The 22,275-nt window shown below is 38.9% G+C and overlaps 1 protein-coding gene across 50 annotated transcripts in view; it reads right to left on the bottom strand.

Annotated features, from left to right (window-relative positions):
* ANK2 (ankyrin 2) overlaps positions 1-22,275 on the bottom strand; it is a 676,765-nt gene that overhangs the window by 78,544 nt on the left and 575,946 nt on the right. For 38 of the 50 annotated variants that reach the window (XM_089302907.1, XM_070047717.2, XM_070047713.2 and 35 more), the window contains 7 exons: positions 21,406-21,504; positions 20,812-20,910; positions 14,592-14,789; positions 11,966-12,064; positions 10,806-10,904; positions 6,791-6,889; positions 5,752-5,850 (listed from right to left, as the gene is read on the bottom strand). In XM_089302907.1, the coding sequence (XP_089159033.1) occupies positions 5,752-5,850; positions 6,791-6,889; positions 10,806-10,904; positions 11,966-12,064; positions 14,592-14,789; positions 20,812-20,910; positions 21,406-21,504 (792 nt within the window). The remainder of the gene's footprint in view (positions 1-5,751; positions 5,851-6,790; positions 6,890-10,805; positions 10,905-11,965; positions 12,065-14,591; positions 14,790-20,811; positions 20,911-21,405; positions 21,505-22,275) is intronic. The other 12 variants (XM_089302912.1, XM_070047718.2, XM_089302903.1 and 9 more) reach the window with 1 other exon arrangement.

Here is a 22,275-nt window from a genome sequence, read left to right on the forward strand (position 1 = left end):
AGTGCTTGTGTCCCTGCCACCCACGTGGGAAATCCAGAGGAAGCTCTTGGCTCCTGGCTATGGCCTGACCCAGCCCCAGTCATTGTGGCCATTTGGGAAGTGAACCAGTGGATAGAAGGTATCTCTCTTTCCCTCTGTCTTTCTCTCTCTCTCTCTCTTTCTGTAACTATCTTTCAAATAAATAAATATTAAAAAAAAAAAAACTGAAAGTCCTCTGAACTTTTGAGTCAGTTGTGTCCTCAAGAAACATTTTGAGTACTAGGCAGTGTTTTAGAGATCAGGAACATGACAGTGATTTTAAAAAGAGGGAGCAATAAGCCCATATATGATCTCACTTACATGTAGAAAGTGAAAAGGTTGAACTCATGGAATCAGTAAGCAGAATGATGGTTACAGGGGTTGAATGAATTGGGTGGGATTAGAAGATGTTGGTCAACACATCAGAATGTTTCATATATGTGATAATTGCTCTGAGCAATAAGAGTTTTCACTGCAAAAAAAAGGTTGAGCATGAAATATAGATATGTTAATTAGCTTTATTTCGTCACTCCACGTGTGTGTGTGTGTATATATATATGTATATATATATATGAAATCAAAACTTCATGTTACATACCATGAATATACTCTCCATTTGAAAATCACTACTGGCCTGAATTTCTATTTTCTGAAGCTGATAACTTTCTTTGTACTCAGAGGAATGGGAAAAAGCACTTTGCTTTAGTTTGATCATTGAACGCTACTGGAGAAATTATAAGCAAATATATGTGGCGACATAAAAAGTAAAACCCAGTGATCATATCGGTAATTGATATTTTTCTGTATAGATATGTGAAGTGTCCACTATGTAAAATATAGCATATACTTGTACATGATGTGGTGCTTGACCTTCAGAAGGCCATCAATATCTACCTTTTGAATGAATGACAAACAAGTCTTTTGCCCTAGGAATAATATAATAAAAATGACATATTTTCTTTTTAAAAAAGTATTCTTTGAAAATTTCATTATCGAAATATGTTTTTATGCAAGCCTATCTGAATAGTACACAGAATACTGGACTTTAATTAAGTGATCATGGGCATCTCCTTCTGCCATAGGATTCCAATATGCTATGGTCAAGATTAGAAACCACTTTAAAGGTTAAAATGAATAGTACAATTTGCACAAGTTTAATTATATATAATTAAATAAGATAATAAGGCAAAACAAGTAGGATGTGATACGTGGATGGAAAGAAGACTCAATAATGAGTTTTTATTCTTTAGAATGAAATGGAGAAAAGTAGACTATATAACATAAGTCTTTAACATACTGTTTTTTAAAAAAATATTTATCCATTTATTTGAAAGTCAGAGTTACACACAGAGATAAGTAGAGGCAGAGAGAGAGAGAGAAAGGTCTTAAACTTGCTGGTTCACTCCCCAATTGGCTTCAACAGCCAGTGCTGCGCCAATCTGAAGCCAGGAGCCAGGAGCTTCCTCTGGGTCTTCCCATGTGGGTGCAGGGGCCCAAGGACTTGGGCCATCTTCTACTGCTTTCCCAGGCCATAGAAGAGAGCTGGATTGGAAGTGGAGCAGCCGGTTTTCAAACCAGCACCCATAAGCGATGCCAGTACTGCAGGCAGTGGCTTTTACCCGCTACGCCACAGCGCCAGCCCCAACATACTGTTTTATAAATGGTGGATAATATCTAGTTTATTTTCTAAAAGAGAAAAAGTATGCTTAACTGATCTCCACTTGGCCAATCCCCTTGATCAATCATTTCCTTTATACTGCATGTTCACCAACCTACCACTGCACAGTGAGTGAGTGACCTTGGCCATGACACCTCCTTCTCATGCCTTCACCTGTCAGCTCCATCCATGGAGTTATAAACTACACTTGTTTACAAATCTATTTATCTCAATAATACATGTAACATAACTTATGTAATTAAATATTCTGTTCTATAAAAACTAAGGTAACAGCTTTTGGAAACAAAGCTGAGCCACCAAAAATAATTGCTAGTCAATTAGGGGTGATTGAGACAATTAGAATATACTGGAAAATATATGACAAAAGTTTAAAAAAATTTTGCATTCAGGATAATGTCTCTAAGGAAATGTGCAGGATATATAAATATCATATATATTCAGTTATCATAGAATTTATATATACATATGCACAAGATAGCACATATTCTTGATGTTACTTGTGCATGAAGGACAATTTAGCCCTCTAATAAATGGATCTATATTCACAGGAAAAATTTTAGCCCCATGTCTATAGGCATCAAATAACTATATGTGTTTATTGCACTGCTATTTGTATGATTCCCACTTAATTTGACTTACAGGATCAGATATAATTTAGGATTCAGAACATTTACATGAACTTCACTGCTTGTTAAAAAAATCCCCCCATGTTTAAATGATAAATATATAATATCATTTATATCATACATATATCATTGCTATATTAGTAACTTACGTTGTACATATAATTGATTATAAGTAATGTAAAACACAATTACTTAAAATCATATAAATAACAAAAATAATTGACGATGGGTGATCAGTAATAAAGAGAGATGAGTCATAGCTCATAGTTCTTCCAAGCTGCCTTGGTCACCCAGGCTTCTGTTGCCAGAAATGTGTCCCTCCCACTCCGATGTCTGTTCCGGCAAACATTTAGAGATTGTATCCCCAGGAGAAGGCTCAGCTGTCTCATAACCCCTGCTGTGCCTTACAAAGTCAAGTTATAGAAGCAAAGGTTAAGGAAACAAACCACGATTTCAAACTGCCTCAGAAATTTCTGCAGCAATGACTTTTCCTTGACACACTGCCGCCATACTCTGCTCCCTACACAATAGCTTTATTCACACTTTGGGGTAAAGAATTGTGTAAAGAGGAAAAGTGAAAGAAACTTTCTTGGATCAAAGAGAACTCACATGGCTGCTCAAATGGTACATCATAGAATCCAAGGGCTGTAAGATTGTGTTGCTATAATTCAACTACCACATTTCAATGACAGTAAAACTATATTTAATTTTATTAATTTCACATAATTGTTGAATTTTCTCTTGTGCTTTTTGCTATCATCAGTTAATAGCTCTGAGTTACTTTTAGTAAATCTGTAGACTTTAGAGAATGATATTGAATATGATCATTAAACAACACTAGTTAAGCTGGGTTTTGTTGTTATTGTTGAATATTAGATAAAAGGAGTTCTTTTACAAAATTCCTGGTAGGCTACCGTCAGTTATGCCAAGTGGTTGGGAACAAGGGTTTTGGAATTGGACAACCTAAAGGTTACTTCTAGTTCTGTCCTCCATCCCTGGCACATTTTGAATCCTAAATGTTGATTCTTGTTTTAAACATCATTAATAACACACTATGTGGAAATGAAATTATATGGAAAAAATGATTAAAAACCTCTTCACAAAGAAATAAAGTGTAAAGTAAGAAGATTCCCATACTGCACAAAAATAAATTCTCAAATCCTTATCCCCAAATTCCATTAAACAATTCAACTCACAATGATGACTAACAGAAGCCAATTCAGAAGCAGACAGTAAAGGCACCACAGCATGAAAACCCACAACTAAAACTACCTCTTTAGATAAATGACTTATTCTAGTTGAAATCAGAAATGTTATTTCACCTAGAACCTTAAGTTGTAACTTCGGTGAGTTCTTTGGAACAATGCTCACCTAAAGAGTGTAAAGAATAATAGTTACCTGAAAACAAAAACAAACAACTGGCAGTAGTTCCATCTGACCCTAGAGAAAAGCGGGTGGAGAGATGACCTCTCCATATGTATCCTACATGTGCAGAGTTTTGCCCAGGTGTCCAAGAACTTGTTTAAAGACAGTAATTAGAGTAAAGGAAAATTAGAGAAAGCTAACTGTCCCTCTTTCAAAATACAGTTCTTTGAAGTCATTTGTTCTAAGTAGTATTTACATAATGGAGATCCTTTGAACTTGAACATGTGAGTTCCATAGTGTTGCTGATGTTAAATGCATAATTTATTTCTTACAGAGCGTACATCTCAAAGTTCATCCTCCTGACAATGTAAGCTGCTCGTGAGCAGGAACAATATTTAACCCCTGGTGAGTCTTGAGCTCACAACATGGAACCCAGCACATATTTTACGTCTGATAACTGATGAAGAAATGAATTAACAAAATGAATGGAAGCAGGTCCAAGATAACAAAGGATACAAGTTTGCCATCTAGTGGTAACCTGGTAAAAATGCACATACACACATGATGCCCAAAACGGGGAAATTAATGAAGTTGACAGAAAATATGACTTCTAAGACCAGCTGTCCTTGGCTAATCTTGTCAGTGAAGTCTTCATTTATTCATAATACACACATTATTTTAAAGATGCCAAATAAAATCACAAATATGTACAGGTCTAAAGATTTTGTTATATGAAATCCAACAGTAAGAAATAGCCATTAATATTCAGCCACATATAGTGGCCCCAATGCTAGGCAATGACAAGACCTATTTTTTCTCCTACATAATTTATTAAAGCTATACTTTAAATCTCTAAAAATATTGTGGTGTTCTGGCTAAAGATCTTAAGATTCTGCTTGAACAAAACAAGCAGTGTCATTCTCTCCCATCTAAATTCACTCTGTATCTGGCAACTCATTAATAAATCATAACCACTCTGCTTAAAACTGTATGTTAAATCAACTGTAGTCCATCTACTTCAGTGCATGTCAACAGGGACTTTTTGTCAGCCCGAGGAACAAAATTCCTTTCTTTTTCCTCACATCAATCAAAACAACCAAATGTTCCCAAAACTCAATCCCAATCATTTCTTGCTTGGGGCCTTTATCAGACCCTCATTCAGAATTCTTTTTTGGTTGATTTACAGTCTTATCCTCTCTGAAGCACATCTAATGTTTCACTGTTGTGTTACTTTTCTACTTTACAAAGATAAATTAAAGAACTGTTGTTCTTAGCAGAATTTGTGCTTGTGGTAAAAACTTAGTAAGAAACTAAATGCAAATATAATAGGATTTCCACTTTCAGCCAGATCCCGGAACCCCACCCCCACCCTTAGGAGGCTGCCTTTGAGTTTTGCTTCAGCTGAATGGCCCAGGGCACTGGGACTCCTTATTATCATGGCCTTTCCCAGCGACTCCCTGGCAAAGGCCCAGGATGAGTACTGTTCTCTCCAAAAGAATCAGTAATTGTATTCAAAACAGGGATCACAAAGAAACCTTACATGATGCAGTCCTGGTTTACCTACTAAGCACATGCAATTCTCTTCTTGAATAAAAAATAATAATTGGCAACCAGAAGCAAAGTAGGAAGGAATTGTTCTTACTGGGAGTACCCTTGACCCTGTCAGGAACACAGAGCAGGGTCTGTCGAGAGCTGGCCTGACATGGATAAGGGAAGAAGTTTGCTGTGGGTGTGCTACCGCCATGCCAGCAGTAGGTGTCACACACAACTAAAAGAAAAGGGCAGAGGAGCCAGAAGAAAAAAAGTCAGTCAGTTACAGAAAAAAGAACTAAATAGCATAGCACTGCATTCACACATTTTATATGCATTTCTGTTGAGTAAGAGAAACTGAAGTTTCCGCATTTTTATGTAAAAGCACTGACATCTGCATATTTTTCTAAGTGTTCTACAGTACAGTCAACAAAAGAAGTTCTGGAGGGAGAGTTCCAAGCACTTGGTGAGTGAAAAAGCATGTGGCTGGAAACCTAGACTCCAGAGCCGAATCGCAGAGCGCCTCATACTCACCGTGGTGGTGGTGGTGACTTCCTCCGTCACAACCTTCAGGGTGTCGACCACGGAGATGTAGCCCAGACGCTTAGCAATGGCCAAGGCAGTGTTACCATTCTGAAGAGAGGGAAAGGGAGAAAGAGAGTGAGAAACAGAGGGAGGACTGCAATGGGAGCCAATGAGATCACCCGTGGCTCTGCATGAGCCAGCATTTCCTTCCAAAACAAGGCACAGCTTAGGAAAATCACTAGTTTTTACCATTACATCTAAATCCGGCTTTGTAACTTCTTTAGACTATAGCCCAGGTCACCATGGTAACACAACAAGCTTGCATCTGCCTGCTCTTTTTAATAAGAAGCACTTGAGCTTTAACCCTAAGGGTGTCAAATATCTTCTACAAATACTGTACTGGGCTTAGCGAAGTACCTCTTGACCTGAGGATGATACCTCCAGAAACTCTTAGTGAGTTCCAGGTACACTTACTCCTCCTCGGAGGTTAGGCCATCTGCAGCTGCGAGATGGAGATGTTCCCACCGGGAACACAGTAACTTACATATTTAGCTACAGCTGTGCAGAAGCTCAATGCAGTGAAATAACACAAGCAAGCAATTCAGGCTGCATTCAGTCCAGCCTGCTTGGGAGCCTGGTTTGTTTAATTGCACCGCTTAGTTTACATTTCAATGGCTCCACATCCCAAGGAGCTGTGTCTAAGCCAGCAGCCTGGAAACTGTGCTCCCTTAAGGAGACAGGGAGGGAGGGGTCGATTTGCGCTCACATCTGAGCGCCAGCTGTAAGCAGAGGATGTTCCAACAGCCCAGGCAAGGGCCCCACTCTCCGGAGAGAGCCTACGGACTCAGGCCAATCGCTTTTCCTCCTGGGAAAAGTGCTCCCGAGAAGTCACAATGACTTCTGCAAAAGGCTTTCAAGAAATCTGGGGCTTTCCACAGTCCCGGGTATATTTAAGGAGGATGCGTGGAAACTCAGCTAAGCTGAGACACTACCAGGAGGGCAGCAGAGGGAGAAGGGGGCGTGGGGAGGGGCTGCTGCGCTGTCTTACCGCAGTGGTGGCGTTGGGCTTGGCCCCGTGCTGGAGCAGGACGTTGATGATGTGCGTATGACCCTGCTGGGCAGCCTGGTGCAAAGGCGTGTAGCCATTCTGTGGATGATGGTGGCATGGGACCAGAGCCGATTTGCAAAGGGAAAGAAAGGAAAAGTAGGTTAGCCTTCATTGTGGATTTCTTAGTCTTACTGAAGCTTTGTTTATTGGGAGCCTGATATTCCCAGCAACCCATTTCTCAGCTGCAAACACTCCCTCACACCTTATGGTCTGCCAAACAAAGAGGAGAGAGAGGCTACAGAACAACAGGACGTGCAAACTCCAGATTCTATTGCTGTATTGTAACCAATTAGTGCTAAAAATGGGTTTGCTGAGAGAACACTTTAAAATGGAAAAGGACATTATCACTGTGATTTCTTCCCCAGGAAGGGTAAGCTGCAGAGGATCACACAAACCATCTTGGGGTTAAATGTGGGGATTCTAAATCATTAAAAGTAAATCATTAAAAGTAAATCTAGGGGCTGGAGCTGTGGCTCAGTGGGTTAATCCTCCGCCTGCAGTGCCAGCATCCCATATGGGCGTTGGTTCTAGTCCTGGCTGCTCCTCTTCCAATCCAGGTCTCTGTCTTGGCCTGGGAAAGCAGTAGAAGATGGCCCAAGTCCTTGAACCCCTGCAACCACATAGGAGATGTGGAAGAAGCACCTGGCTTCGGATCAGCACAGCTCTGGCTGTTGCAGCCATTTGGGGAGTGAACCAGTGGATGGAAGACCTTTCTCTCTGTCTCTCCCTCTCACTGTCTGTAACTCTACCTCTCAAATAAATAAATAAAATCTTTAAAAAAGAAACAGGTAAATCTAAGTCTTAAGCTCCTTTGGTCAAAGAAGATTACACACATGGGCACTTAAAAAACTTTTAGAAGAAGTCATTGGAAACAGAGTGGCCCTCTTTCAACAAATCTCTTTAAATTGAGGGTTTTGACATTCTGGTTTAAACTTTCATAAATTGGGTGTGGTACAGGTTGGTCACAAAATCACATTAATTTTTCAAGTTGCATCAGAATCCTTGGAGATACAAGGCAGTTGTAGCAGTTATTGATCATTCATTTTGTGCCAGATATTGAACATAGCACTTAATGTGTTTCAGTGTTCATTATCACTCTGAAAATGAGGGTGCCTGTTATATGGGAGGTGTTTTGTAATTAATGGTGGACTAAATGAATGACAAACAAATGTCTATTGAGGTCCTTGGCCCATCTCTTAAGTGGGTTGTTTGTTTTGTTGTTGTAGAGTTTCTTGATCTCTTTGTAGATTCTGGTTATTAATCCTTTATCAGTTGCATAATTTGCAAATATTTTCTCCCATTCTGTCTGTTGCCTCTTCACTTTCCTGACTGTTTCTTTTGCAGTACACAAACTTCTCAATTCGATGCAATCCCAATTGTTAATTTTGGCTTTGACTGCATGTGCCTCTTTTATTTTAAGACAAGAGCCTCAGGTGATTACTGAACATCATAAATAAGAGTGTCGATTGTTAAATCTACAACAGAAGTCTTTGTGCACTTGCTCCCCATGTAGGATTTCTATGCTAAATGTGTTGTACTATGAGAATTAATGGTAAAAATAGTCTTCAAACAGTACTCTATGCTTTGTGTGTCTGTGTGGGTGCAAACTGTTGAAATCTTTACTTAGTATATACTAAGTTGATCTTCTGCATATAAAGATAATTAAAAATGAATCTTAATGAAGACTAGGATGGGAGAGGGAGTAGGAAATGGGATGGTTTGCAGGTGGGAGGGTGGTTATGGGGAGGAAACTGCTATAATCCAAAAGTTGTACTTTCAAAATTTATATCTATTAAATAAATGTTTTCTACAAAAACCAAATAGTTGAAATCTTTACTTAGTATAGAGTTAGTCTTATGTGTATAAAGTTAATGGAAAATGAATCTTAATGTAGAATGGGACTGGGAATGGGAGAGGGAGGAGGAATTGGGGAGGGAGGAGGAGTAAGAGGGTGGGTATGTTGGGAAGAATTACTGTACTCCTAAAGATGTACTTATGTAATTTATACTCATTAAATAAAAAATTTCTAAAAAAAGATAATTATCTTTTAAATACAGCAGCCCTAAACCCACTTCACAAGTTAATCGTGATTAATGAAGGCTGGCTTCAAGCCGATGTGACAGGGTTTCATTACAATTTTAAACAATGAATATTCTTATAAAATATTAACTTTTTCAAATATTTTATACTAAGTAATGAATGTTTGGAGAGTAAATGCAATACATATGTTTGTATTCTCAAAGCAATGGAACAGTCTTTAATATCTATGGTTACACATGAGATGTCAAAAAGAAAACATAATTGCTTCTGCAGAGACATCATTCCAAGTGAAAAAAATTCTGAAGAGCTTATTAAAAGCAATTCATACATTTGCATTCTCAAAACAATAAAGCAATCTTTAATATCCATAGGTACACATGAGATGTCAAGGAGGAAACACATATCTGCAGAGATTTCATTTCAAGTGAAAAAAATTTTGATGAGCTTATGAAAAGACTGTCCTTCCCTTCAAGGTATGTATCTTTATACTGTCTTATAGATAAGTGGTTCCAAATGCTTCATAGTTGACTTTAAGAAATAAACCCTAAATCTGAAAATGAGAAATTTCTCTCAGTTAAATGTTCATTTGATGAAGATTAAATTTGGGGAAGGCCATTGATATTGTCTAAACAACATATTGTTTGGCTTCTGAATATTGTAACCATCTAAACAATCCAACACTTAACAAAAAATGTAAGTGTTTTGAATCCTTGACAATATGCCAATGCATCACTGCATTTGTGCATTTCAGGAGAAAGTCCATATTCTAATAAGAATGTCTTCCCCAGAGGGCTTATATGTGAGCTGGCTAAGCAAAAATGTGTTAAGAGTTGATGTCTGAGAATTCATTCTGGAACTTTTAGATAAGTCTCAAAGCACATTTCCATGAGAACTCAAGAGCTGATCAGAAACTAGGTAGCAGCTATTCTTGCTGGAAGAAGATCATTAAAGTTGAATGTCAAAGCTTCACAGTATGAGTATTATTTACAATTTAAAGACCAAGTTTATTATAAATCTGCTCGTACATGTGCTTATGTATAGAAATGGTTTTGTATCTGCTTCTATGAGGAGGACATAAGCAGAAAGACTGACCTAGAAAACTTCTACATATTTTTAATTGCTAGCATCTTAAATAATTAATTTGAAAATGCCTGAATATACTCATGAACTTACTTGAGCCCACTCACAGAACAGCATCAGGGATTTCTGATAATCTCATAAGAACTTGAAAACATCATGTAAATGTTTCTTTAGACAAAAGAACCTGGAGTTCTCAGTTACATTACGTGCAGCAGTCGTCGTTACAGAATGTGCTTCACTTCTTTTTGAACTCACTGGAGCACAGTGAAGTGCCCACGCGTTATGTTCTAACCTTGCTTTGTGGAATAGGACCCTTCAGAAACCACTGGGAGAAACAGCTAAGATCAAGTCAGCTCTGCTTATCCTTGAGAATTTTTTAGCCCAGAACTTACACATCATTTTCTCACTGAGCATGACCGTGTGATGTTCCTGATGTGACAGAGTTCATTAAAAATGAAAGGAATGCAATCCAGGCTGCCTGTCTTACTTCCTTGGGAAGTGGGAAGGGGCCAAGACCCTAAAAGAGTGTAAAGGAGAGCTTCCAGAACATCAAGTTGTTCTAGCAGGCATTTAGTGTACCCTGCAGTACACTGTTAAATCGACATATCCCACTTTCCTTTTAAAATAGACAAAGATATGAAGCTAACCTACATGGCTGGCAAAACTCATTATAACAAAAAGTCTCAAACAATTTTAAAAAAACACATTGCCTCATCAAAGACAATTTAGAATAACTAAAGAGAAAAATAATTTGTAGCCACAGTAAGCCAATTGTGTATCCAGATGGCTGAACCTTTTTTCTTATAGAAAATGAAAATAAGGACAAGTATTTTACCTTGGTTTTTGCATTAACATTTGCTCCTTGCTTCAGAAGAAAGTTGACCATTTTCACATTTCCATAGTGACAGGCCACAATTAAAGGGGTGTAACCAAGCTGTAAACAAATAAAGTAGAAATTTTACTACTCTAATGGCTAATGCTCTTCAGGGAGCAGGATTACATAGAATTTCAGTGAATATACGGTGGGTAGAAATTCAATCATATTGTACAGTATTATTGAGAAGGTTATATATGTATCCTGTGAACACAAACATGGATATGAGTAGATTCTAGCCACATGAAGCTTACCACTAGGAAGAGAAAGAGAGAGTGACAGAGAGAGACTCATATATGTCTTAATTAGACAAAGAAATAAAAGAAAGAAATAGTTGGTATGACCTGAAAACAGGGAAGAGAGGCTGACTCTGCCAGGAAGATCAGAAGGATTTGCAGGTGAGATGTAGCAAGCTGAGCTTAAGAAATGGGTAAGGATTTAGAGGCCAACATTGTGGCACAGTTTTAAAGCTGCCACCTACAATGCCAGAATCCCATAGGGGTACTGGTTAACGCCAAGCTGCTCCACTTCCAATCTAACTTCCTGCTAATGGCCTAGGAAAGCAGCAGAAGATGGCCTAATCTTTGGGGCCTCTGCAACCAACATGAGAGACCACAAAGAAGCTTCTGGCTCGTGGTTTCAGTCTGCCTAACCCGGGCTGTTGTAGCCACCTTGGGGGTGAACCATCGGGTGTCGCTCCCTCTCTCTCTATAACTCTGACTTTCAGAAAATTAAATAACCCTTTTTTAAAAATGGGTAAGGATCTAAGAGCATAGAGAGGGAAAAACCATTTGATAACCAAGGGCATGAAAGTGAGCAAGTACAGAGGGAAAACAGCAAGTCATTTGGACCAGCTAAAACCACAATAAAGAGGGGAGGTTAAAGCCTGCAGAAGTGGAGTCTTCCTGTAAAGGATCCTGACACCATGTTAGCCTTATGCACTTGACTATAGCAAAAATGGGGAACCACTTTAGATCTGTGAGCAAAAGCCCATCGTGATTAGTTTAAGCTTGAGAATAGACAGTTGAGGAGGGGTGACCTGGACATGACGTAACCCAAATGGGGACTATGAGGAGTCATGTAAGCTAGAACTTACACAATATTGATAGACTTTGCTTTACCTTTGTGTGAGCATCCTTGTCAGCCCCATGTTTGGTGAGAATTTCAGCAACGTTGACTTTATCTTCCTGGGCTGCAAGGTGTAAGGAGGTGAGTCCACTCTAGAGAAAGAATGGAATGAAAGGGGTACATTTGAGAGGAAAATACATTGTTGTAATCTACAACATCATGTCTTCAAAAAAATCCTGAAAAACATAGCCTATCCTGAGAAACTGTACCTTTTGATATCTAAGAATCTCCAAGTTAACAATACTTATCATTTAGGAATATTCTGTAAGTTAATCAACACGTTCAGCAAATGACATTTTCTATTTTGGCTACTTGTTAGGTGACCTAAAATAACTAATAACTTCCAAATACATTCATCTGAAGCTCAGATACATCTGAGCACTATTAAAGTTTTGCACTGTTTATCCTTTGTCCTAAGGATACCACCAAAGTAAAATCACAAAATAATTGTTTTAAAGATAATATAATTACTTCATGATTCAAAATCGAGTATTTTTCTCCATTGATGAGTGTGCAATTCAAAAATACTCATTAAAAATTTGCTGACTGATAAAACTCTCTCTTGAAAGAATCACTGTACTTAGACGAATATTAAGAGGATATACTGAACTAATTCCAGATGTGGATCTATCATTTTGATAAATTAAAAATCACAATATCAGAAAGACTGTGTGTTCAACTTGATAGTATCTAGAATTTTAATACTATTCAAAAATTTGTTAAATGTTTCTTTTCCATATTTTCAAATGAAGATTCATATTTTTTTTTTTTTGACAGGCAGAGTGGACAGTGAGAGAGAGAGACAGAGAGAAAGGTCTTCCTTTGCCGTTGGTTCACCCTCCAATGGCCGCCGCGGCCCACATGCTGCAGCTGGCGCACCGCGCTGATCCGATGGCAGGAGCCAGGTACTTATCCTGGTCTCCCATGGGGTGCAGGGCCCAAGGACTTGGGCCATCCTCCACTGCACTCCCTGGCCACAGCAGAGAGCTGGCCTGGAAGAGGGGCAACCGGGACAGAATCCGGTGCCCCGACCGGGACTAGAACCCGGTGTGCCGGTGCCGCAAGGCGGAGGATTAGCCTAGTGAGCCGCAGCACCGGCCAAGATTCATATTTTAATACTAAACACATATCTCCTTTGCTTATGGATATTACATAAAATATTCTGTTTCAAGGTCCAAATATCCTTGATAATATAAGTGACCCCCTGAATAGCCTGATTTCAATGGCCACAGGATGTCCATACTGCATATTGTATTGACTGGTTGAAACATTACATTTCACAATAAGGGGTTTTCAGGCTTATTCTTATTAAAATGCAAATATCTTTTGGAAGACTAACTCCATAACTAATCAGCTGTCACCATCCTTTAAAAGAGGATCTGGGAAGACCTTTGACAGAGAACAGAGAAGTACTTTAGGGCAAGGAATGCACTGGAACTCTTCTGAGTGCTAAAGAGACTAGGATACCAGGATTCCAGTGGCATTCAAGACAACCTACTCATCTCATAGGTCCTTCTACAGGATGCATGCTACATAATCTACTTATGCACATTATTAAGGCCAATTTACAACTGATTCTCCAAAAGCACCAATGAACTCAACAGTGAGATGTAGAAAAAAATAGTATTTGTAAATTTGTGGAAAACCTTAAGAGACTTTTACTTTCACTTAATGCACACCCTATGTCACAAAAAAGCATCAAGAGACACAAATGATGAACTAACTGATAAATATAAGCTCCAATTTTTAATGTCTTAGCATCTGGCTCCAGTGGAGTATATATGAAAATAAGTATAAGATAGATTAATTGGTGGATGTATAGGTAGTTGATATATAGACAGACAAGTACTTTTAAAAATCTAATACTTTTTTTTTTTAAAAATCTAATACTATAAAATTTGAATAATATTTTCCTTTCTATCCTTAATTGTCTTTCTATTAAAATTAGTATGGTAGTCCAGAGAGGCCTTTTCTGGAGAAAGGTTGAAATGACTGAAGCATTTCATGAAAAACATTGATTTTCTGATCACCACCCAAGTTAAGCTGCAATTAGTTTAAAAAAATCAGTATTTTCCTGAGTTCCCAGACCCCTACACAGGGTATGGGCTGGAGAATGAGTTGAGTTGTGGACATGAGGCTCCCAGTTTGAATGCAGTTGTTTGGGCCAAATCCTTCTGCCTTTCTTTCTATCATTCTCTCTTCCTTTCTCTGTCTCGTTCTGTCTGGAATTTGGCCTAGAAGATATAAGGGCAATCAGGGCTTATTGCTTGAACTATGCTGATGTTAACTCTCAAAAGCCTTGGGGCAACCCCTTATATCACATGTACAGAGCAGGAAAATCAGATTTACAGAACAAGGTGAATGAAACTGATTTGTAGAGAAAAGTCAATAAGCAAAAATGTAGCCAAATAGGCAGAGTCTGTGAGAGTGGTTCCCTTGCTGCTTTATGGCTTTCTAGTCCCTCAAAGGTTTGACTCTCTTCTTCTCCCTGGGGTCCATAAGGTAATCCCTGTTTCCTTTTATTACATCCCCCTTCTTTGTTCTAAGTTATCTTTGATTTGTTCTCTTTATATTCAACCAAAAGACTCTTGATTGAAGCAAGAGACAAGAACAGGATACCTTTGTTGACATGTGGATATTGGCTCCCTTATCCAGAAGCAAGGTGACCATATCGGTGTGCCCTTCCTGTGAGGCCAAATGCAGCGGAGTGACCCCTTGCTTTGTCACAATGTTAGTTTCTGCTCCATAGTTCAGAAGTGTGGAAGCTATCTGCATTTGATTCTTCTTGGCAGCAATATGTAAAGGAGTATAGCCATTCTAAAAAAAAAATAAAAAATACATATAGTAAGTTTAACAATTGCTTAAATATATTTTCGGAAAAAGATAAGAATCTCTAATCAGCAGGAAAGTTAAAAGGGAGTTTATAATTAATCCAAACTCTTACCTATCACAAGTTTCCACCTAGCAATACCCACATCTTTGCAACCAAAGTTGCACCCATTCTACTGTGAGAAAGATATAGACACAAAATTCCCAAAGCTGAAAATTCCCTCCTTACAATACTGGCTATTTCCTGAAGAGCAATAGAAAATAAGCCAGGCTCCTCTTCTATGTGATCTTCCTTTAAATATCTGAGGATGATTTTCATATTTTGTTTTAGAATTCTGTTTTCCAGGCTAGCCTTTCTCATTCCTTTAATTACTGCTCATGGAAGTACCATTTCTAGACCTCTCTCCTAAAGGATGATCTGTTTTGAACTGATTCTAGCTGTCAACAGTGTTCCTGAATTGTGCTACCCAGAAATGAATGCCATACTTCCAATGTGATTTTAATAATATAAAATAAAATGGAATTACTTCTGTGATCTTGTTTATAACACTCCTACTAACATGCTCCCAATTGGACTTTACATTTTTACCCATTCAGCAAATATTACTGAGGGCTTTGCATAGACCAAACAGTTTTCTAGGTGTAGAAATATAAATGGTGAACAAGATGTAATCTCTGTCATTAAGGAGTTGCATGCTGGCCTGCGCTGTGGCTCACTAGGCTAATCCTCCGCCTGCAGCAGCGGCACGCCAGGTTCTAGTCCCGGTTGGGGCGCTGGATTCTGTCCTGGTTGCTCCTCTTCCAGTCCAGCTCTCCTCTGTGGCCCGGGAGTGCAGTGGAGGATGGCCCAAGTGCTTGGTCCCTGCACCCGCATGGGAAACCAGGAGGAAGCACTTGGCTCCTGGCTTCAAATCGGCACAGCGCGCTGGCTGCAATGCACCGGCCATAGCAGCCACTTGGGGAGTGAACCAACAGAGAAAGGAAGACCTTTCTCTCTGTCTCTCTCTCTCTCACTGTCTAACTCTGCCTGTCCAAAAAAAAAAAAAAAAAAAAAGAGTTGCATGCTAATAGAAGAGATATTAAACAACAGAATTGGCTTCTGTTAATCCTGTGGTCAGTTTAAATTCTAGAACCCCCCTTTTTGTCCATTTCTGTGGCCTCCAGAGTAGAAACATGAGACTAGTAGTTTTATGTGAGAGTTTTATGGAGTAGAACAAGATCATTCAGATTTGTCTTACAAGAGTCAAACTCTAAACCTTACACTTAGTTAAAAAGAAAACAATTAAACAAAAAACATTGAACTATTTGTGAGTCTGTAACATATGTTTCCTTTTCTTTCCTTCATCGCATCTGATGGAATTTTCCATGATGAATGTATGATAGACGTTAAAAACAGAGGTTTTGTCATGAGCTATGACATGCTGAAGGGAAAACAGTAAAACGGTCCAGTGCTTCTTCCAAGACAACCACAAGAGGTATTTTTAGGTCATACTATCTCCTTCAATCTAACTGCAAAGTATGTAGTGAACGTAAATGTCTTTATGTACCATCATCAAATTTTGGTCCACAAAGGGCCCTACATTTTCTACTCTGTCCCCAATTGCTCAAGCAAAAACAAGCATCTTTGATTTTTGACAAATAATATTTCTATTAGAAGCTCTGCTTGGGAACATTTTCAGGGTCTGATCATAGTGCCAGATGTTCCAGCTACTTCAGAATATTGCACCTGGGTCCATGGGCTCTATCAGATAATAAGGCAAGTAGATTTTTGTGGACCTTATAAATTCGGGCATCTCTTTTGGTTTTTTGGTCCCACTTACTCCCAATCCTGAAGCATACAGTATCAGGAGGCGTGATGTTTTAATGATACAGCCCAAGACATTATCAAAGAGGGTGTCAATTTTGACAAAGGAAGCAGTCTCATTGCCTGGTAGATACTCAACCTGCAAGATCTGAAGTGCCATCTCTTTTCACAAAGAGTGAAAATGTTTGGAATCAAGTAACTGAAATCTTCCCCATGAAGAACAAGCTTCTGGACTCTGTTAGGAATGAGCAAATAGGTTCAGGAGCCAAGGAGGTGTGTGTGTGTGTGTGTGTGTGTGTGTGAGATGGGGCGAGCAGGAATTGTGAATAGACAGTTCAGAGTGATGGTACTAGTGGGGCTCCCACTAACTGGCAGCCACTTGGAGTAGCCCAGGAGCTGAAGGTCCCCTGCTCTGACAAGCTGAGGCAGAGTGTAGAAAACACCCGAGCAGTCTCCCCAGAAAACCTGCCCTACTGTGGCCCCTGCAGCAGAGGACTGCTTGGCCCATCTTCTAGACTCAGTAGGCGTATATGAGTAGGGACCATACACAGCAAAAGCTGGAGATCAACAGCATTGGTCTCTTTAGGAAACCATCCATATTACTTTATAATCTATTCTTCTTGCAAAGGTAGATTGAGGGTCGCTATGGGAACAGAACACAGATTTTATAGTTTTACCTCCAACCAAGTCCTAAAATCCTATCTTTGCACATAGTAAAAGTTCAATAAAAGTACTGATGTAGTCTTTTATGTTTGTGTTGAGAATGGTCATCCTGGATAGCTACTAAATTGCCAACATGTTAAGTGAGCAGGTATTTTTTTATTCCATTAAAATAATTGCTGATCATTGACATCATACAGAAGAGTGTTAATTGTTAAATTAACAACAGGAGTCACTGTGCACTAACTTCCCATGCAGGACCTCTGTCCTCAAAGAGTTGTATTATGAGAGTTAACTGTAAATCTAGCTCTCAGATTTATTTTGTGTGTGTGTGTGTGTGTGTGTGTGTGTTTGCAAATTGTTGAAATCTTTACTTAGTACAGAGTTGGTCTTCTGTGTACAAAGTTAACTGAAAATGAATCTTAATGGAGAATGGGACTGGCAAGGAGAGAGGGAGAGGAAGAGGAGTGGGATTGTGGGTGGGAGGGCTGATATGGTGGGAAGAAATATTCCTAAAGTTGTATTTATGAAATTTGTATTCCTTAAAAAATAAATTAAAAAATAGGAGATCTCATAGAAATATAACAGTGGTTACCAGAGCTGGGAGGGCAGGGTTGATAGATGGGTACTAGGTTATAGCTGGATAGGAGTAAGGAGTTTGGGGTTCTCTTGCACAGTAATGGTAACTATAAGTAATGTTAAAATACAGTATATTTATCAATTTTTTTAAAAAACTAGAAGACAGAATTTTGGGTGTTTTCATTTAAAAACATAGTACCCCATAAATATGTCAAATTTTTATATCTGTTAACATTTCATAGAAAGTTAAAACTTAAATAAAAACATCATAAATTTAAATATAAAGGATATAGCCGGCGCCGCGGCTCACTAGGCTAATCCTCCGCCTAGCGGCGCCTGCACACCGAGTTCTAGTCCCGGTCAGGGCGCCGGATTCTGTCCCGGTTGCCCCTCTTCCAGGCCAGCCCTCTGCTGTGGCCAAGGAGTGCAGTGGAGGATGGCCCAGGTGCTTGGGCCCTGCACCCCATGGGAGACCAGGAAAAGCACCTGGCTCCTGGCTCCTGCCATCGGATCAGCGCGGTGCGCCGGCCGCAGCGCGCCAGCCGCGGCGGCCATTGGAGGGTGAACCAACGGCAAAGGAAGACCTTTCTCTCTGTCTCTCTCTCACTGTCCACTCTGCCTGTCAAAAATAAAATTAAAAAAAAAATAAATAAATATAAAGGATACTATGAGTGTTTCCTAACTTCTGTCCCATTTGCAGTTTTAACTAGCATATGCTATTTTATAATTCTTATTTTAAATTTCCATTTACTGCTATGAGGTTCTGGAAAATGGCTATAGGCAGCCCCATGCATTCCCATCCCTACACAGAGGAAACCCTGAAAATATGTCTCATGACTTCTCCAATAAGAGAGCACATTCTGACTGCTCCTCTTGTGCTAAGTTCAAGAACATCTATGGTGGCCGGCGCTATGGCTCACTATGCTAATCCTCCACCTTGTGGTGCTGGCACACCAGGTTCTAGTCCCGGTTGGGGCACCAGATTCTGTCCCGGTTGCCCCTCTTCCAGGCCAGCTCTCTGCTGTGGCCAGGGAGTACAGTCGAGGATGGCCCAAGTCCTTGGGCCCTGCACCCCATGGGAGACCAGGATAAGTACCTGGCTCCTGCCATCAGATCAGTGTGGTGTGCCGGCTGTAGCGTGCCGGCCGCGGTGGCCATTGGAGGGTGAACCAACGGCAAAGGCAGACCTTTCTCTCTGTCTCTCCCTCTCTCTCTCTGTCCACTCTGCCTGTCAAAAAAAAAAAAAAAATCTATGGTGGAAGTTAGAGTGGTGTTGATGTGAGGAGGCAAGAGGGAGATGTTTGGAGAGAGCTCCTGGGTACATTCTCTACTCCGTCTAGGTAGTAGCTACGTGGGTGTGTATTTTCTGGAAAAATTCAATGAGCTATATGCTAATGATTTTTGTACTTTGTTGCGTGTCAAAATTTTTTAAGTTTCTTTTTTAAAAAATATAATTGCTGAGTATTTGTTCTTTCATCCAAATTTGTTGAGAACCTGTGTAATCCTGTTTTAGAACCTTCATGAATATGCAAATGAATGACATGATCATTATCCTCAAGTAGCTTACAGTTTGAAGAAAGACTTAAAACAAATGCACACTTGATGAGCTTATAGAGAAAAGGGTATAAAGGAATAAGAATTGTATGTATAATTATAAAAGTTAGTACCTCTCTTTTGAAAGTTCAAGTAGTTAATTACAAGCTGCTTATTGGAATGAAAAGATATGTATATGTATAGATGTATTTGTAGAAAATTATATTACTTATCATATATGTCTCTATATAGAATATATGGCTTTACACAGAATACTGTTATGTAAATACAATATTCTGTTTTATTATATGATATGTATAATTTAAGTAAACATGTGAGTTTATATGCATATATGAATAGGAGGAAAGCTTTAAAGACTTCATGGAAAATATGCATTATCTTTTAATTCTATCATACAATAGAAGTGGAATAAATCTCTCTTGCTTTGGAACACAGTGAACCTAGTAATTACGAGTGCTTGAGGTCAAATACTAGCTCTAACACTTATTAGTTATGTGACTTTGAAAAACTAATCTATTTAAATCTCACTTTTTATCTGAAAAATGGTGATCATTATAACATCAATCTCATTGGATTATTATGAGATTAAATGAGATGTTGCATGTAGAGTGCTAGGCACATACATGCTAGTTGTATCACATAAGCTACTGTAGCATGAATACATTTTCATCACAATTCTTTTTTATTTTAAAAATAATCCCTGATAACATTCTCAAAATATATTTGTTGGATGAACAAATGAAGGATACAATGCTGGCTTTATGTTTTATATAACATTCATGTGAATATTCACATGAATATTCATGAAATATTCATGAATATGAATATTCATGAAAAGTAAGAAAGGGGCAGTTCCAATGGTGGGAAATGCCCCATCCACAGGTATCAATCCTAGAAGGAGCTGTTTTGGAAGTTGGTGCCAGGTATACACTAAAAAGCATCCTTCATCTGGGTACTTAAAAGGGTTCATGATACAGCTAAAACAAGCAATGCATTTAAAAGGCAAAGAAACAAACAGCCTTTCATAATACATAATAAAAAGTCTGAAATCTCTATACAACTCAGAGTATAAAAGGATATGTTGTATCATTGCATTCTGTTTATGGGGTGAAGGAAAAAAACTGCAGTGCCTTCACTATGTTCCATTTATCAAAATTCAGACTTCCATCTCTAAAGCCCTAATGCTGGCAATAAGATCCATGTCTAATGGTTTATAGGCATATCCCCCTTAGTATTTACTAACTCTTTAAAAAGGTTTTGTAAAAGCAACTAGTAGAAATCTTTAAAAGATGTCAGTATTAAAAGCTATTATTACTAGTTGTAGTTATACCATACCACGTGTTTGAAAAACACTTCTTGTACGTTTTCTGATTGCAGTTACATCCTGTGTAAATCCTTTTCTGTGGTCCTCACCTTGGCAGTGGCGTGAGGGGAAGCACCCTTCTCCAGTAACAGCAGCGCCACCTTCTGGTTGTCATAATGAGCAGCAACATGGAGTGGGGTAAGGCCATTCTGTAAAGGGTGTGTTTAAGTTTCAGCATTAATAAATTAGCGTTAGCAGCACTGAAGCTATCAGGATGGATGGAAACTGACATAGATTAACTTCATGTTAATTAATTAATACAGTCAATACCTAATAATTTTAATATTAGGAAGCTAACTAAAATTGAAAATGATTGGTTGAGCTTACAGTTAGCAAAGAACATCTTGATGGTCATGGCAAATAAAGGCAGAAGTGACACTGCATGGGTTCTTAATACAGAGAAGGTCTGAGCCCCGTCGTGACAAGCACACACATATGAGATGAGGTACAGCACAAAACACTTTCTGAATCAGGGCGTGCTTGACAGGTGATGGACAAACGGTGCCAGCCTATCTATTTGACATCGTTTCATCCCTTGTGTTCGTGTTCCTCTTTGAAGAGTGAGGAAAAACATCTTTACACATCTCCACATCCATCAGCTTGACGTCATTACTCAGTTAAAACACAGCACTGAAAACCTTTACCTTCCCGGCAGAATCTGCGGCAGCGCGCCGTTGCAAGAGAAGTTTTGCCACATCCAGGCTTCCATACTTGGCTGCTACGTGCAGGGGCGTAAAACCTTTCTGCGATGGGAAAAAATGAAAGTTTGTGTTTTTGCAAGTCCTAAAACACTCTGTCTTATTTTCTAACATATTAAACCAGCTATCTCCATTTGAGGAAAATGCTGGTGGCATTAAATAAACAAGGACTAGGGTAAGGCATGAAATTTAACATAAAAACCATAGCTTAGTAGATTGAACAAAAGAAATTTTAAGCATTTGGGAACTGAAATTTGACTTTATAGGCTTTGTATTTGGAAAAGCCACTAACATCAGTAAACGGGCTGCAGTTTTGGAGTGGGGGAACAAAGCCTTTCTTCTAAAATTACTGGAATTGAGAGAACAGCTGCCGTCTTTCCAATCCTCCTCCTCTTTTTTCAATACTTTTTATAACACCTGAAATCCAAATCTCTTCGTTTAACTTTTAGGCAATTCTGACAACTGTGGAAAAAGTAATTATTTGTGAATCAGTTGACCTATTAATTTCTGCAGAAATAGCAGGATAAATAGTCTACGAAACAAAGAATGCTCACCATTTAAAAGCACCTCCCATCTTGACTGTTGGCCCATTTCCCAGGAGACTCATACTGTCTAAAATACCAATTGCTTTTGTATAGTGCACTCTGTTTCTGGCATGATGTTAGGCTGATTAACACCAGACGTTTAAGCATACCAAAGCTTTAAGGTTTTTTTTTTAAACACTGCTGTCCTACTCATGTTTATATACACACATTCAATGTCTTTATGTGCCTAGATGATAGCTACGTTCTGTAATTAGCAGTGGGTTATAAAAAC

Source organism: Oryctolagus cuniculus, chromosome 8 (assembly GCF_051225735.1).
Source record: "Oryctolagus cuniculus isolate XC-2025 breed Fujian yellow rabbit chromosome 8, ASM5122573v1, whole genome shotgun sequence".
Taxonomy (NCBI): domain Eukaryota; kingdom Metazoa; phylum Chordata; class Mammalia; order Lagomorpha; family Leporidae; genus Oryctolagus; species Oryctolagus cuniculus.